Source organism: Athene noctua, chromosome 1, assembly GCF_965140245.1.
Source record: "Athene noctua chromosome 1, bAthNoc1.hap1.1, whole genome shotgun sequence".
Taxonomy (NCBI): domain Eukaryota; kingdom Metazoa; phylum Chordata; class Aves; order Strigiformes; family Strigidae; genus Athene; species Athene noctua.
Window position 1 is genome coordinate 250,563,182 of NC_134037.1, and position 14,972 is coordinate 250,578,153.

A 14,972-nucleotide genomic window follows, 5' to 3' on the forward strand; every position below is an offset into this window, starting at 1 on the left:
ACAGAAAAAATTACAATCTTTGTTCCTGGACTGATTATATAAACAGATGTGTAAATACAAAGAATTAGTCGCTATATGTGATCAGCAGCAAATGAGTTCAACTTTAAGAAATGCGTTGAAATTAACTCACTGATTTACCAACATAGAATGCCCATGAGACAGTCCATTTTAAAAAATACTGCTCGCACACCAGTGTAGCGTATCTCTGCTGAAGATGTTCAGCAGACTGTCGGAAACTGTGTTTTTTTTTCTATGGTAGGTTCACAAATAAAGGAAACGATCATTTTTTACTAGGTATTAATTGCCCACCATAAAAATAATCAAAACCCCACCATCTTTCTCAGCTCCTCCAAAAGACGTACATTTTCACCTTGTATTTAAAAACCATGCAAGAAAGTAACTGAACAATATAAAATAACAAAATGTGTGTTCACACACATACACGAAGCCATTCAAGAAGGAACAAGCCCTTCCCTTACACATAAAAATGCCAAGATGAGTATTTTGTTTGCTATCTACTATCACAAGTGTAAAAAGATACAGTTAATCCAGATTAAGATGTAGAATTGTTTTTCTATTTTCTTAAAGTCTAGATTTATTTCTTTTTTAATATCCCATCTTGGTCCTACACACAAATTCTTAATACGGAATCTTTCCCTCAAAAAGCATTTTAGAAATAGAAACTGATTTTTTTTTATTATTCTTTCTATTGTGACTGCTGCTTAATATTTCAGTTGGAGAACTGTATTTATACTTGTAGTCTCTTGGTAAGCATTTACAGAAATAACAGAAATTTCTGAGTGTCATTTTACTTTGAGCTTAGAGATACCTGCTTTTAGCCCTGGGTTTATGATTTAATCTGTTGGCCAAGTTTGCAATTATTGCATAGCATGTTTTAACACTCAAATATCTAACACTATAATCCCTGTATATTAGTTTTCTCAAAAAAAAAAAAGTAAAAGCCCAAACCAACTCCAGTACATTTTGAACTAACTTCCTTTCTAGTTACTGAAATAGTTGGTAATTTCTCAGAAATTAAAATTACATTCAAAGTGAACCACAGTTCTTGATGTTACCTTTTTATAGAACTCCAGTAGAAATAAGATAGTGTAACCTCTAGAACATTTTTACAAGAAGTCTGAGCTGAATGTAGGTGTGAAAAACACCTAGGTAAATTTTAAATTAATCATGTCAATTAGAAGAGCTCACACTGCGTGCTCTCCATTAGTTGTTCTACCAGGGTTTCTTTTAGTTAGAATGGTTCTCTCATGAAGTGAGATATGCACATCAGTTTGCACATTTTCCAACGTTTTAATAAAGTAACATTTCATATAATGTTTTACACAATGTTGTATATAATAATGTAAGGAGAGAAATAGCTCTGTGGGATAAGGTGTTTGAAGACAGATGTTACCCATAAAATCTTGCAACAAAATTTTGAAGGCTGGTGTAGCAGCACATTTTTAAAAAGAACTCTTTCTTTCATGATGAAAAGTCATAACCTCAACTTACTAAGGAAATTTATATTTAACTAATCTCAATTACTTTAAAAGTTGTTCTGTATTTTGCAGGTGATGGCCAACACTATACTCCAACCAAACAATATTAAGTCTTGAATTTAAAATCAGTTCAAATATAATCATTATCATAGTCTTTCTGAATCCTCAGTATTCCAGTACTGTGTTTATATCTTTAGGAACTTGCTAACATTCTTAAGTCATTACTGACATCAGTAACAGTCACTGCATTTTCTCTTTCTTAGGGGAAACCTAAGTTTTACCAACACAACATTCAGAAGATATTATTGTTCTCTTGTATATGAACTCCCATCAAATATTTATAGGTATTTAATTGTCTATCTCCTCTTCTGGCTTGTAAAAAAATTCACTACCTCCCTGCTGAATACCAAATCAATTGGAAAAGTGAACTTTCTATCAGACTGTGAAAGTTAGATCCTTACAGTAATGACCACGTAACTTTGTATTCTACTCTCCTTTCAATCTTCTTCCAAGTTTCCAGAATGCCTTTAAATTATAGGCCATGCACATTTGTAATCAATCAAAATGACCAAAAGGAATAAATAATATGTAGAAAGTGCCTCTATCTCTTTGATGAGAACTTGGAAGAACTGCAGATGGAAATAATTTTTCTGTGCAGTTTTGTTGAACTGTTGATGTTCTAATAGGGTAAGGGAGATAGAAGAGACAAGATCACCTGTGAATACATTACAATGGTACTGCCACAGATATGTCTAATAAATGCAAATCTATTTAGAAAGGAAGAACTACCGATTTCAAACTCAAATTGTCAATTCAAGCTTAGGAGCTTTCAAGAGACCAGTTAGTTTCAACATTTGTTCATATGGAATTTCTATTTCTTTGATTTGAACTCACTCAGAAATCTATTTTAGAAAAATACTGTATTATATTTAAAAGTACCAAAGTAGCCTCAAAATTATCACATAAATACAGCAGTTCTGAATGAAATTTAAAATGACAGCAAGATCATAAAATACTTAACAGAACAACTACAAAAGTCAGTCTATTTATCATATTTTAAGGGAAAAATTAATTCAATACTCCTCTTTATTCCCAAACTTGAAAAAAATACTTTTACAAAGTACTGTGTACATATACATCAAATACAGAAAAGCTGTTTTCATCTACTTAATATAATTATAATATCCAGGACTAAGTGAAAAATAAAAAGTAGAAGTCATTTTCAAAAATGAAAAATTATGTGCTTTCATATGTTTCTGAAAGAAATAAGAGATTGGATAGAATGTGCTCATTAATAAATATTTATAAAGATATTTGTGATCTGTTCCTAAAAGGGGGTAGTCAGTTGGTGCTACAGGAATTGCATCTACATGCAGACCTAATGTAGTTAAGAGAATGCATATGCAATGTAGTGAATTTTGTTAGAAAAACAGGTTTGAAGAAATCATTACTAAGTCTTGAAGGCCTAGTTTTCTGGACACAAGCATACAGAGAAGTATGTGTTCCTACTACAGGAATAATTATTATATATTGGTTGCAAGTGCTTCTATTTTTAATTACTTTCAATAATCAAATGAAAATGAAAAAAATCCAAACCTCTCAAATACTTCAATATCAAAACAGAAACGTTTGTCAATTGAATCCGTCTTTCTCCTGATGCAAGACTTTAGCTTGAATATTTCTGGTGAGCTTGTGACAAGGCCATTCTATAAAACAAAACAAAACAAAATTAGCACAGGCAGTATGCTGATATACCTTGGCTTCACATCTTAAATTTAACTGTATAAACACTCCAAAGAACAGGTCTTAAGATAGGGATTAAAATTATTTAGGAACATATACAATAATTTCTCTGGATATAAAGTAAGACTACAGTTAATAGCTTTCTGTCACATATTTGTTACTTAATAATTATATTTCAGAAAATTCCCTAAATGCAAAGCTTTACAAACATCTGCATATATATGTTACATGTTAGAACGAATACCGTGTAATTACGTCAACGCTTACACGTAGATAAAAAGTTTTCTAAAGAATAAAGCTGACTAACTCCTAGTTCTGGCCACCATCATTGTGAGGTCACTATAATGTCGGAAAGGCTGATGCAGTCAGGGGAGTTTGAGGAATTGGAGAAAGCAAATGTCAGTCCTGTCTTCAAGAAGAGCAAGGAGAAGGATCTAGAATCATTTAGGTTGGAAAAGACCTTTACATCGATTACAACCATTAAGCTAACATGACCAAGTCTACCACTAAACCTGAGTGCCACATATATATGTCTTTGAAATACCTCCAGGGATGGTGACTCAACCACTTCCCTGGGCAGCCTGTTCCAATGTCTGATAACCCTTCTGGTGAAGAAATTCTTCCTTATATCCAATCTAAACCTCCCCCGGCACAACTTGAGGCTGTTTCCTCTTGTCCTATGGAAAACTACAGGCCAGTCTGCATCACCTTTGATCCCTGGGAAGGTGATGAAATGAATAATTCTGGAAAGCATTTCAAAACATATTAAGAACAGAAAGGTGACTGGAAGTAGTCAACATGGATTTAATGAAGGGAAAATCATGCAGAATCAACTTAATAGCCCTGTACAATGTGATGGATGGCTCAGTGGATGATGGAAGAATAACTTTAGACAGGCTTTTGACACTACATCCTACTGTTTCCTACTACATCCTCATACACAAACTGGTGAAGTACAGGCTAGATAAACAGATGCTGAGGTGGACTGAAAAGTGGCTGAACTGCTGAGCTCACAGCAGAAGTCCAGCTGCAGCCAGTCACTAGTAGTGTGACCAAGCTGTCAATACTGGGGCCAGAACTGTTTAGCATGAATAGGACTAACTGCAGGCACCAGGATAGGCTCGGGCTGACAGGTTGGAAAGCAGCTTGGCAGAAAAGGACCTGCATGTCCTTGTGGGCAAAAGTTGACCATGAGCCACCAATGTGCCCTTGCAGCAAAGGCAGCCAAGAGCATCCTGGGCTGCATCAGGCAGAGTGTGGCCAGCAGGTCAAGGCAGGTGATTTTCACCCTCTGCTCAGCACTGGTGAGACACATCTGGAGTGCTTGTCCAGTGCTGGGCTCCCCAGTACAAGAGAGACAGTGATGTACTAGAGCAAGTCCACCTAAGGGCTACCAAGGTGATTAAGGACTTGGAGCATCTGTTATATGAGGAGAGGCTGAGAGAACTGGGACTGTTCAGCCTGGAGAAGGGGGATCATATCACTGATTTATCTATAAATACCTGACGGAAAAAATTAAAGAAGACTGAGTCAGATTCTTCTCAGTGGTGCCCAGTGAAAGGGCAAGAGGAAATGGGCACAAACTGAAATACAGGTAATTCATTTGAACTTTAAAAAGGCATTTTTACAGTGGTCAAATGCTGAAACATGTTGCCCTCAGAGGTTGTGGCATCTCCATCCTTGGAGATATCTAAAACCTGACTGGACAAAGTCCTTGCTAACCTGCTATGGTCGACCCTGCACTGCGATTAAACTAGCTGATCTTCAGAGCCCCCTTCCAAACCTCATCCATTCTGTGATTCTGTGCAAATGTGATTGATTTCATATGCATTTGGAACAACCACATGAGAGAAATTATTTAATATATGGTTTCTTTATGTTTTAGAAGAAATATTTTTATTTAAATATTTCATTTATCTGTGCTATATAAGACAAGCACAGATTCATCTATGGAAACAGCCTTATGCTTTGTTCACCACATTTTATTCTTTTAAGTTTCTGAATGCTTAAGACAAAAGATGGAATATACAGTTCATGTATGCATTCATGTATATGCAACTCACCACTTTTCCACCAGATTTTGTTTCAGCTATACTCATTGTAAATGTTTTTGTTCCTTTATCGTAAGTGCAGTAATGTTTTACCCATGTAAATCCAAGAGGTCCTAGATTAAAGAGAAATAAAAATAATTATTTTGGCATTTTATCACTGTTTTAGTTGGAGTTAGACAGGGTAGACATAACAGCATCCACATGTAGCCTACAAAATAAAAAACTCCCCTGATTTTTTAATTTGAACATGTTGTTCAGATATCATTTTCAAATATTGCACCTTGATAAGGCTGCCCAACAAAGTTCCAGTAGACTGATTCTGTTTGGCAACTGATGTGTACAGCATCTCACTAGGGTAAACAGGCAGAGACAGGCAAGATCCTGAGAATTTTTCTGCCTAGGAAATACAGTTGAAGATTTTATCAACTCGAGTGAAGCACAAGGATTCAGTATTACATCCTTTCTCTAAGGAAAACTTTGAAGTCTGGTATTAGATCCAGAAAATTGGATGAAGTCATGAAGTCAGTGCATTTCCCTTTACTTTCAGACTTCTTGTCAAAGGTAACGAGTGCTTTTGGTAGTATCACAGGAAGGCTATTCTGTTACCTTAAGGGAGTGGGTAAAATGGCATTTTGGCTCAGGTATAGATTTATTCTTACATCGCTGAACACTGACAGGTGATTTCATTACCTGAAAGGACGGAAAGGAACAGTGCGCTCTAAAACAATAGTGATTTAGAGATTAGGGATAAAATGCTGGGTGGCAGAGGGGGCACCTTCAGCAAGAAACACTGGCCTTTTACGCCTTGGAAAGGGTCCTGCTGGGGAAGAGGTGGCTGTAACAGTGGTGCACAACTGACTGTGTTCACAAACAGACAACTGCACATGCTCACAATACCAAAGTATAATGTACTTAAGGATTCACTAGTCTTCAATGTAGATAGCCATTCAAGAAATCTAGAGCGATCCCCAAGTAAGTGGATATATGACTTATCCTGGAGAGGTCACACCACGCTACTTCTTAATCCTACTGCAAAGCACAGGATCTCTGATACAGGAGATGTTTTCACTTCTGGATTACCCAGAGCTTTGTTCAGGCATTGCTGAACCTTTAGTGAATCTAAACACAAAGCCTTCTTGAGCTCAACAGTATTTTAAACTTCGTCTGCTAACTTAGCTTAGACACAGGTATTTATACTGTGTTTTGTGCTGTGAGAACATGGAGCAAAGCTTCCCACTGTTTCCATAATTCTCACCACATCCTGGAAATACAGCTAAGATCTCCCACAATTTTCTGGGAAAAAATATGTTTACCAGAGCACAGAGAACAAGATAAACTCCCAGATTCTTAGAGATAATCTGGAGGGGTGGTGCAGTGCAGAGGACAGAGTAATTCAGGTTTTTGTAGTGTGACTGCTCCCCCTTGGACCAGGACATTATGGTTATAACTACACTGGTTAATAAACAGTGCTGGCAGCATTCACAGTGACTAGATGACAACAGGTAACGTGGAAAAAACTTCTTGATTTTTGAGAATTGGATATATAGCATAGAGGGTGGGCTATTCCGTGCAAGCTTGTCTCAACATTTTACTAGCATTGACACAGCTTCTGGGTACTCAGATGCAGAGACCAAACACAACAGATGTGTGAAGATGTACCAAGAAGGACAAGCATTTCTTTCCTCTTGGACAGCATTATGTTTCAGAGCCTGGCATTCAAACACGGCCCCTCTCTGCAGAGCCATCTCAAATGCAGGTGCCAAAGCAAAATACATATACATATATGTGTGTATATATATAAATAATGTGGCATTGTAATTACTGTGTAAATTCAGAATAGAAAAGGACTAGATGAAACTTTCAACCCACATGTGATTTTCCAATTCATTTCAATGGGAGTTATTCAGGAAAAATATGTCACTGATTTTTTCAAAGTACAGTATATCTGGACTCTTAATCTTTTTAAAATAAAAGAGCTCTGAGTTAAAAAAAAAAAGCATTTTTAGGGTTTTGTGCTTGGCTGTTTTTTTTAGAATGTAAACAGTTAAATAAAAATGGAAGGTGTTAAAAACAAACCTAGTAGTTTTGCTACAGATGCAATGGCGTTGCCTTCTAAATGTAGCCTTCCACAAAGGTTGGGGGTATACAAGAGATTACATCAGTCATGTAAATTGGAGGTTTAGCAAACTAGAAATGTAGATGTGAAAATTTACACAATCTGTTATGCTAACTTGAAGAAAGTTCTCCCATTGCCTGTGTTTTGCAGGGAAATAATGTCATGAATTGAAAAGTCAACTGGTCACCCACTCGCAGAAGTCAGATGTTCCGTTCCCGTGTTTTAACTTATTTTCACTTAGCAAAACAAAATCTGTTATTATTCTAAATCAGTTTTTCCTCTGATGGCACTTCATTAACTCTTTTAGCATATATAAGAAGGATGAGCACCCTCAAAGCGGTTTTAGATGAGTTTAGAAGTCACCTGTTTTTCATTAAAAAATAGTAGCCAGACACCTACATTGCAACTTTAAGTCTGTTAATCATAACTGTCCATCCAAATGAAAACAATTTATGGCCTACTGCCATTAAAAAAATCCATGAACATATCATTAATAAATACATACAGGATTTACTCTCAAGAATAGCAAACATTTAATCCAGTTGCCCATAATTTGCCAAGAGCCAATCGGATGATGGTTGTAGGAAAGTAAACCTGCATGACAAGGAAATATACAACTAATACCTTCCCCACTGACACAGAGATTACAGACCCTGTTACTTTTACTCTAGAATAAACTAATGAACAAATTTCTTTTCAGTAAGAGGATGTCAAGTTGACCTCTCTCTATTTAATGAAGCACAGCATGTGCCCAATGCTTCACACCTTTTCTTCCTCCCCCATTAGCAGGGGTCAGTGTAATTTCTACTTAACACAGGTTTCCTTTATCATTATTACTCAATTAAAACATAGAGAGAGTCGTCTTAAAACTTTCAGTGCTACTCAGGGTAAAAGTGGTTGAGGTTAACTATGATAAGCATTGAGGTTTCTTTCTTTTAGCTCACCTATGAAATAAAGATTAATTTCATTATGTTATTTGGAAAAGCAATTATCTGTAACACCATGTAGTCTCTTCAGTTACCGTCTAAAAAGGGAGTAGTGAAGAAGACATCCTTAAAACTGATGTCAAGTGGGGTCATGTCTGACACAGGAATTCTATAGCCAGATGCCTTCTATTTATTTTATGATTGAGAAATCAGGTGCAAATTTGTATTTAATAATTTTTGCATGAATATCAAACTTGCACAAGCATGTACACATTATCTCAAAACACTGCTACGTACTTTTCTATTGTCAGGCTGATTCCACAGTAAATAGAAAAATGAATAAATAAATATATAAATCTGGATACCCCATGCAATGAGAACTATTTTACTAAGGGTTTTTCATGATCCTGTCTAACACAGCTATTTTTTTTCTGTACTGGTTAGAGTGTAAAACAGTGGCAGCTGATACTTCAGTGATGTGTATTTTTGAAATCTCTCATTTGACTTTTCACATATTTCCTGGTTCTGTTTTCATTCATAACGTGATGTATTGCTAGGCTCTTCCAAGCAGTTTCAGACACTTATGACAACTTTCCTTCTATTCCTTCATTTAGTTCATCACTTCATTGTCATGTCTCATGAAGTAATTAAAACATATGTATAGATTTGCAGCTATTTTGAAGATGACAGACTGTATTTAGATGACTTTTCTTTTTCTTACATCTTTTTTTTTTTCCATTGTGTGCATGTTCATTTACTCTTAATGTGGCTGGTTCAGTGGAGATCCCTGGTGCACGGTGGAGGTTTTTCCTGCTGGGTGAACTATGGGCTCTGTTCAAGTAGAAAAAGTACAGGAGACAGCAGGGTTTGGCAGGTAGAGTCAAAGCAGAGTGCTGGGATCTTGCAGCTTCTGCAGCAAGGCATAGGGCAGCCAGCCAGAGCAGAGCTTGCTAACAGTCAGCCACTAGGGTGGCCAATAGCAGGGACCTACCCAAAAGGTCCCAGGAGGTAGGAGTTCAGTTACTTACAAGTGTTTTGATCATCATTCCATCTGACCATAGCTACTCTGAGTGCTTTTTGAAAAGTCAAGCACCTATTTTTCTTTTGAACCTCTCAATCATTTGGAAAGCAACCATAGTAGAAGTCTGCAGGCATTCAAACAGAGAGCTGTTGTGTTGTCCTTCCGACTAAACCCTTTTCTTGTCCTTGCATTTGTGCAAGGTGCCTTTCAAATCGAATTAAAAGGTACATCTGTTTTACTCACGTTTCTCCTGCACATAGAGATAGCCTTCCATTGTCCATTGACTTGGCGGTCTGTAATCCTGGTTGGCTGATTTCATTCTTTGCATGAGTCTCTCCACTTCCTGCCTAGTGCTTTCAAAATTATTCCGGGTCTAATACCCAGAAAAGGAAACAAAGAAAAAATCACATTATCTCATGCAAGCACAAAACAACAGTGAGGAACTAATTACTACTAATGCCAAGGAAACTGTATCAGAGACCAACAGAAGCAGAGGCATAAAAGGAAAATAAAAAAGCTGTAAATAATAATACACTTCATTGCTTTAGAAGCCTAGGAATAACAATAATGAAGAATTCAACTTAAGTACACAAGTGTAAAGGAAATGTGGTTGAGAATAGCAACATTCCTCTTTCTGAAGGTTTCTAACCTCAGAAAGGAGGTAATTCTGTACCTTTAGGTATGCTTACACAGCATTTTGCAGACAGACACAGGCTTTCTCTCTGTGTACTCTAGGACACACAGACAGAAGCCAGGCCAAACTACAAGCTGCTGATAACTACTTCAGTTTTGGGGCTATGCTAAGTCCCAATGAGCCACCTGAAGTACAGTGTAGAAGAAAACACTAGTTTGGGTTAACGCCAGGCTAACGTCTCTAGATAGCTGTGGTCTCTCCACATGTGTAAGAGACAAATGTACTGAGTATCCATATCTGAAGTAATAGCACAGCTGCTGATACTCAGAACAGTCAGGTTACCAGCACTGTCATGGAACACTTTTTGACAGGACTATGCAAACCCTACCATTAAATATAACATAACTATGCTAGATAAGAAACAGGTCACAAGTGGCAGAACTGTGCCAGAAGCATAGAAGTACTGTGTCTATCCTAAATATCACATGTGTAGCCAGGCAACTTGCCAAGCAAACAATTAGGTCCAAAGGTGGGTTATTCATATTTGCTAATATCTATATGTGTATAAATGGACACTTCTTCTTATCCAATTCAATGAGGCTGTTTCCCTCCACACCTAGCACAGTATAGTAGAGAATTATTATGAGGTGCCAGAAGTCTGACAGGTTGCTACTAATAAACCAGATGTTGAAGACTTACAGGTAATAGGAAAGAATAAAGATTTTTGTAATGTTTTTGCAAAGTCTTCTTATGGACTCTAATCCTGAGTAGTCAGAAGGATACTCAGGACTTTATACAGGGATGAATACTTTCCCCTTTTTGTGGGCCATTCAAGGAGTTGCATAGTAGAATAATAATACACATATTAAATCTTGAAGACAAACATTATTACTACAGAGAGAGGTAAAAATTCTCCTCTGAACTTTCCAGATAATACCCTTAGGGTGAAGTATCACTTCAGACCAAACTTAATAGGTCATTTTGAGACCTTTAAGAGCGACATGCCAGTGAAGGGAGGAATGTCCCCATTTTGAAGGCTAATCTTTTCTCTGTTAAATTTTTTAATTACTACTTTCAAGCAGGCAGGATTTTGAATCAAATTATCAAAAACAAAGCCAAATGGACATGCAAAGTACACCACTGACCAGCTGAAACAGTGACAGCAGGTCATGTTAGGACATGGTGACCTGTTAAGAGCTGTCTGTCTGCCACTACCATGCTACTCCCACAGCTGTTACTGCTCCTGCTCTAACCTGTAGGTCAATTTTAAGAACAGAAACAGTTCAGATCAGCTATTCTCCATGACCTTAACACATAATGCAACGGAGAGAAATACTTTTCACAGCTACAACAGACAGGCTGAACACTATTTTCACTGAACGCTCTCCTGTTTGTCTCTCCCTACATAAATTATTTCACTTCAATCTGAGTGACAAGTCAGTAGATTTCCCAGCTGGCAAATGAAAGCTGTGGATCTAGATCTGAAGCCAGAATCCAAACTTCTGTGCAACAGCAGTGAATGATTTACTGTATCCCACTATATCTTCACATATCTGTTTCTATGACACATAAATATAATAAAAAAATATCGTAACACATTGTTCCTTCTGCCTAACTTTACAGCTCTCTCTATCTCTGTAGTGTATTTACAATTTCAAGTTGTACTTATGTAATATTTAAGAAGTGATTTAACTATTTCTTAATTAACACTGAAATTGAAAAAATGCTTTAATAATTCTGTTTCTACGGACATGGGGATAGAAGATACTAACATATTCTGACTTAGAATGCCAGTTTTGGTCTGTACTGTGTCCTCTCAGAACTTGCCACGTTAAAGTAAATAAATCTCTGGACTGAAGCACATTTTTCACCCTTTCACTGAAACTGTGCTGTGCAACAACACTGACCCCTTGTGCCTTTATCTGAAAGAGTCTCAGTAGCAAACTGAAAGTAGCAAATACATAATTTGAAAGGACAAGGGGCTGAGATGGTCTACAGGCAGAGAACATCTGTATCTCGACTGAAAAGGAAAAGGTTAATAATCTAGGAGGTTTTGCCTTATTTCCCCAAGTGGCATTTTAAATGGGATCTATACCTACATATGAACAACAGATTTAAAAGGGGAGGGGGCTACAGAGGTCTGCTGCACATGTTTAACTGCAGCAAAACCTGGAAGAGTGCAGTACTCCTAACAACACAGATCCACATCAACAGTGCTAATGCAATGCTGTCTTCCAACTCTGAGCCAACACATGATCCTCCAATAGCAAGATGCTACAGGGAAAATGTCAGCGTTTTATTTTCCAGTATTCCACAGAGAACGTCGGTTGAGCACAGCAAGGTGCTCTTGTACTCCCAGACCTGTTTCATATTCCCAGTGTTCAGTGTCCAAGGCACTATCCACAAAAGCTGATGTCAGATCTTCTAAACTGTTATAGCTTTGACTCTAGTGAAGCTACAAAAATTGCTGTTGGGTGAGTAACTTTTCTTGAAAGAATGAAATGGGAAAGAAAAGAAGTCATGCCAAAGATGCAGCATGTGGAGTAAATGATACAATTTCTTCACTTTTTTTAAATTGTTCTGTACTTTGATGTTACTTGTCATGAAAAACGTAGGGCTGACCCAATATTAGCATGCTGAACTTCACTTTTTGCCTTAAAAGCAAATGATAGTGGTTCTAATGCAAACTGGGTGTAAAGATGTTTTCTATCTACTTACTTGTATGTCCTTGGAAGTGTAACATCTGAGTTGCACAGTGAAGTAAATATACACTTGTATACAGCAGTTATGATGCATTGAAAAAGTATATTGATTAAATGCATTTTTGTTATTTCTGAAAACTGGCTTTTTTGGCTCTTACTACTAAATTCAGACCAATCTACAACAAAAGATCCACCTGCTCAGTTGACAGTAACTCTCTACACAGACAACATGTCCTTTCTTCCAGCGGAACTTAATGCTCATGAAAGCTGCTCACTGTGGAGGAAGGCCCCAGCAATTCTTTGATGCTCCAGAGAACAGCTAGAGAACGGCTTCCCAAGTATGTTTTATATACAGTGGGAACCTAGCATACAGCAGGAAAAGCATTTTGTGGGAAAATGTGATCTTAAAGAAACAAACTGCATCATTCTATAGCAGTTGGAGCATTTTTGGGACATCCACTTAATCCAGAAGATGGGCCCCGTTCTCAAGAAACCATTTACACATGTTTAAACCTATGTGGACTACTCTGTTTTCCAATCAGAACTTGGCTGCTGTCCTGCTTTGCTGGTTCTCGTTCCCAAATTTTTGACCTGGAAATCACAAATTAATTATCTGAAGATTAATTTTTCCAAAGTTATCTGTTGACAGGACTCTTAATTACATTAACCTTACAAAAAAACCGCTTTTACCTATTCATATATTAATTTGATTTCAGCTTATGAAAACATTGCAAGATTTAGAGTTTCAATAAAGTTCTAAGAGTCTATATTAATATCCTGAAATTAAATTAGCAAACAAAATGTTGTAAATGCAAATCATCCTTACGTTTTGCAAATTGAACTGCAGTTGCTGCTTGTATGGTGCAAACTCCTGAGCCAGTTCATATCCTTCATGGTAAAATGTAAATAATCCTTGAAGAAAGGCCAAGAGCTGAAAAGGCAAAATTGAGAAGCATCATGTATTTTTAACATGTGGTCTTAATGTGATATAACACAAAGATAACAAAACACACACTAACTTATAAGGAATAGGTATTGCTTGAAGCAGTGAAAAAATAGTTTTTAGCAACTGTTACATACTTTTTCTATTCAGGTGAATATTAGAAAGCAAAAACGAAGGACAGTTGATTTTCTATTAGTTTTCAGCAGCAAAATATGGCAAACCATCAGCAAAAAACATTCTGTGTCTCAGCTCCTGGAACAACCTAAACTTTCATTACCTGCAACAGCAAAGCTTTGCTGAGCAAGGAATTCATAGTCAGATCTTAAGAAAGAGATGTGCTAAACAGGCTTTTGCGTCATGAAGTTGTGATTTCCATAATAATTTAATTCACTGTCCTAGTCATTTTATCCAGTATTTCAGCTGGAGTCTTTGATGGTGTGCATTTTCCAACTTCATACTTTCAGAGTTCGAGGTTTTTTTCTTCAAAATATTTTTTCACTTTCTTCATAGTAATTGCTCGGGCTATGACCTATTTTCCACAAGTGAAACTCTTGAAAGTATGTTTTGATTAGCTTAATACAACACAAGAAATCCAGACTATTTCTTCCTCCTCTGAACAAAATGAAAATTCTATCTGCTATATCTGTGACTGACTCCAACAGAACAGCTGTAGTCTGTACATATCCAGGTGAAAATTCTTTCCAAAGTTTGCTTTAAAATTATGTTTAAGTAGTAAAAAGTGTAACTAGATTTTAGCTGTTCAGTTAAAGAATTCCTACCAGCTATTAGTTTTTAAAGCCTTCTAACTTATTCAGTTCTAAATTTTAAAAATGTTTTGACATTGCCATAAGTCCTCTTATCTGCTCTTATATAACAAGCATTTAATTTTTTATTACATAGACTGTTTTCTTTGTATATATATTTTAGTTTACAAAAAAATAAGTGAAAAAATAAAATTTTTAAAAAAAGAGATATATTAACTTGGATGTACAATAACAAAAGCTATAACTACAGGACAGATTTATCTTAGTATATTACTGCCATTGAAAAGCCAATCACCTAGGCTAAGTAACTGGCTGTCCAGGCTGCCTCGTCTCAGTAAAAAACCACAGGTATTCAGGAGCATAATTCTTTTTTCTTTTTCAGACTTCTCTCTCAGGATGGGATGAATAATCCAATGGAAACATTTATCTCTCTCCATCGATTATTGAAGTAGCCTAGACTCAGGCAACAAAACCGCCATCATTCATATTTAATGCACTTTTCTTTGTGTTACCAGTACTGTAGATTATTGTAAGTGAAACAGCTTAAAAATGTAGCTTTTAGTGTGTTTATAT

At 36.5% G+C, this 14,972-nt stretch overlaps 1 protein-coding gene across 1 annotated transcript in view; it reads right to left on the minus strand.

Moving 5' to 3' along the window:
* Nucleotides 1-14,972, minus strand: part of ARHGAP42 (Rho GTPase activating protein 42) — a 172,981-nt gene that overhangs the window by 37,630 nt on the left and 120,379 nt on the right. Inside the window, exons 7-10 of the mRNA XM_074916689.1 lie at nucleotides 13,519-13,623; nucleotides 9,600-9,729; nucleotides 5,306-5,406; nucleotides 3,096-3,205 (exon numbers count right to left, since the gene is read on the minus strand). Coding sequence (XP_074772790.1) covers nucleotides 3,096-3,205; nucleotides 5,306-5,406; nucleotides 9,600-9,729; nucleotides 13,519-13,623 — 446 coding nt within the window. The remainder of the gene's footprint in view (nucleotides 1-3,095; nucleotides 3,206-5,305; nucleotides 5,407-9,599; nucleotides 9,730-13,518; nucleotides 13,624-14,972) is intronic.